The sequence below is a fragment of the Austrofundulus limnaeus genome, unplaced genomic scaffold (genome assembly GCF_001266775.1).
Source record: "Austrofundulus limnaeus strain Quisiro unplaced genomic scaffold, Austrofundulus_limnaeus-1.0 Scaffold15, whole genome shotgun sequence".
In the NCBI taxonomy this organism is placed as follows: domain Eukaryota; kingdom Metazoa; phylum Chordata; class Actinopteri; order Cyprinodontiformes; family Rivulidae; genus Austrofundulus; species Austrofundulus limnaeus.
In genome coordinates this window covers 1791845-1793554 of record NW_013952417.1, presented here as the reverse complement: position 1 = coordinate 1793554, position 1710 = coordinate 1791845, and the positions used below count along the sequence as shown (strand labels likewise).

Below are 1710 nucleotides of genomic sequence, written 5' to 3'. Positions count from 1 at the left end.
GAAAAAATGTTAAAAAAATTATTTAAAAAATTTCAACTTTTGAAATCAGTAACTAAGAAGTTTATTGCTAATGTGCGATGTGCTATTTTAGTAATAAGTAAACCCATAGTCCGGATTAAAAAAAACAAAACAAACTAAACTAAAAACATTTTTTATAAGCTCTGTTGTTGGACTTCCTGATTGACATGTAGTTCGACCAATAGCAAATCAGATTCAGACTTCGTCGGTCAAAGCTGTCCAATCAACATCCAGAACTCGCGTTCAGGGTTTGTACGAACGCGTTTCGCTCGTGCTTCCTCGTTCAGAGCAGCCTGTTTACAGCGTACAGGTCATTGTTGTTTTGTGTTAACCAGAGAACGACATCACCTGATTAAATCAGTCATGAACTGTATCATTAGAACCACAGCCAGGTTCCTTCGGTCGAGCGCGGCGATGCGTGCGTCCAGGCAGACGAACTTGGCTTCGGCTCGGTTGCTGTGCTCGGCGGCGGAGGTCCAGAAGCACCTCGGTGAGCTGGTGAAGAAGGACAAGGTGGTGGTGTTCATGAAGGGGACGCCGGCGCAGCCCATGTGCGGCTTCAGCAACGCCGTGGTCCAGATCCTTCGGATGCACGGGGTGGACAACTACGCTGCCTACAACGTGCTGGAGGACCAGGACCTCAGAGATGGTATTTATCAGAGCCAGAGAGCAGCAAAGCTTAGAGAAACTTTCTTTTAACTCACCTCCATGTTTGKTATTAACTTAAACTTACAATCAGTCAAATCACTGTCTCGTGATTAACAAGACAAGTCTGAAACGTTTATAAAAGCAATTTTATATCATGTTTTTGACCACAACATGCAGTTGTAGATGATTAAAGTTGATTATACTTATAGTAATAATAAATAAAAGAAATGATCATATATGGTCATTTATTAAAATAGGTCGTTCAAATTTAGGCAAACTTTTTTTTTTCGTCTTTTTAWATTCAATAAAAAACAAAATGAATACATAGATGATCAGTTTGTTAAATAATTTCATGGTTTTCTCTTTTCAAAAACAACCTTAATTTACTTAAATTAGTAACAGTACCAGTTTTTAAATGAAGGCAGGTTTTTATTTTTCATTAAAAAAAAAACTAGCTGAATGTTTTTACAATGTCAGATTTTTATGTGTTAAAATCTTTGATCTCYACAACTCGTATTCCCCTACATTTACAACAATTTGTCTCAAATATGTTGCAAATATATTAATTTTCTGCTTGATTTGGATAATTAAAAGTTACATTAATGCAAGGAATAGGCTATTAGCCCTGCAGTAAAACGTATCATTGCATTTTAAACGTAATTTATTAAGAACACAAGTCATTATTGGCAAATGTTCCTACTGAAACGATGGGAGATGACAAAACTGGGTTCACACACGTTAATGTCACAAAATATAGTTGGACAAACAGCTTAAATTATTGTTTGAGGTTAAATATCAACATTATYCAGGTTCATTTTTAGGTCACCCTTACAAAGAGCCACCAGCTTCAGATCCCTGTTAGGTTTTTATCAGTGCCATGCACCAGGACCTAAAGGGTGTGGTGCGTTAAAGGTAATTGATACACCATCACTCACTTTAACGTCTCATGTTTCGTCACCACAGTGTTTTGCTTTAAACCAGTGTTTCCCAAAGTTGGGGTCGGGACCCAAAGTGGGGTCCCGAAACATCAAGGTGGGGTCCTGA

General features: G+C 38.0%; 1 protein-coding gene across 1 annotated transcript in view; it reads left to right on the top strand.

Moving 5' to 3' along the window:
- The first annotated feature begins 287 nt into the window (after positions 1–287).
- The window catches only part of glrx5 (glutaredoxin 5 homolog (S. cerevisiae)), a 2310-nt gene continuing 887 nt past the window's right edge, over positions 288–1710 (top strand). Inside the window, exon 1 of the mRNA XM_014002834.1 lies at positions 288–667. Within this exon, the coding sequence (XP_013858288.1) occupies positions 382–667 (286 nt within the window). The 5' untranslated portion in view covers positions 288–381. The remainder of the gene's footprint in view (positions 668–1710) is intronic.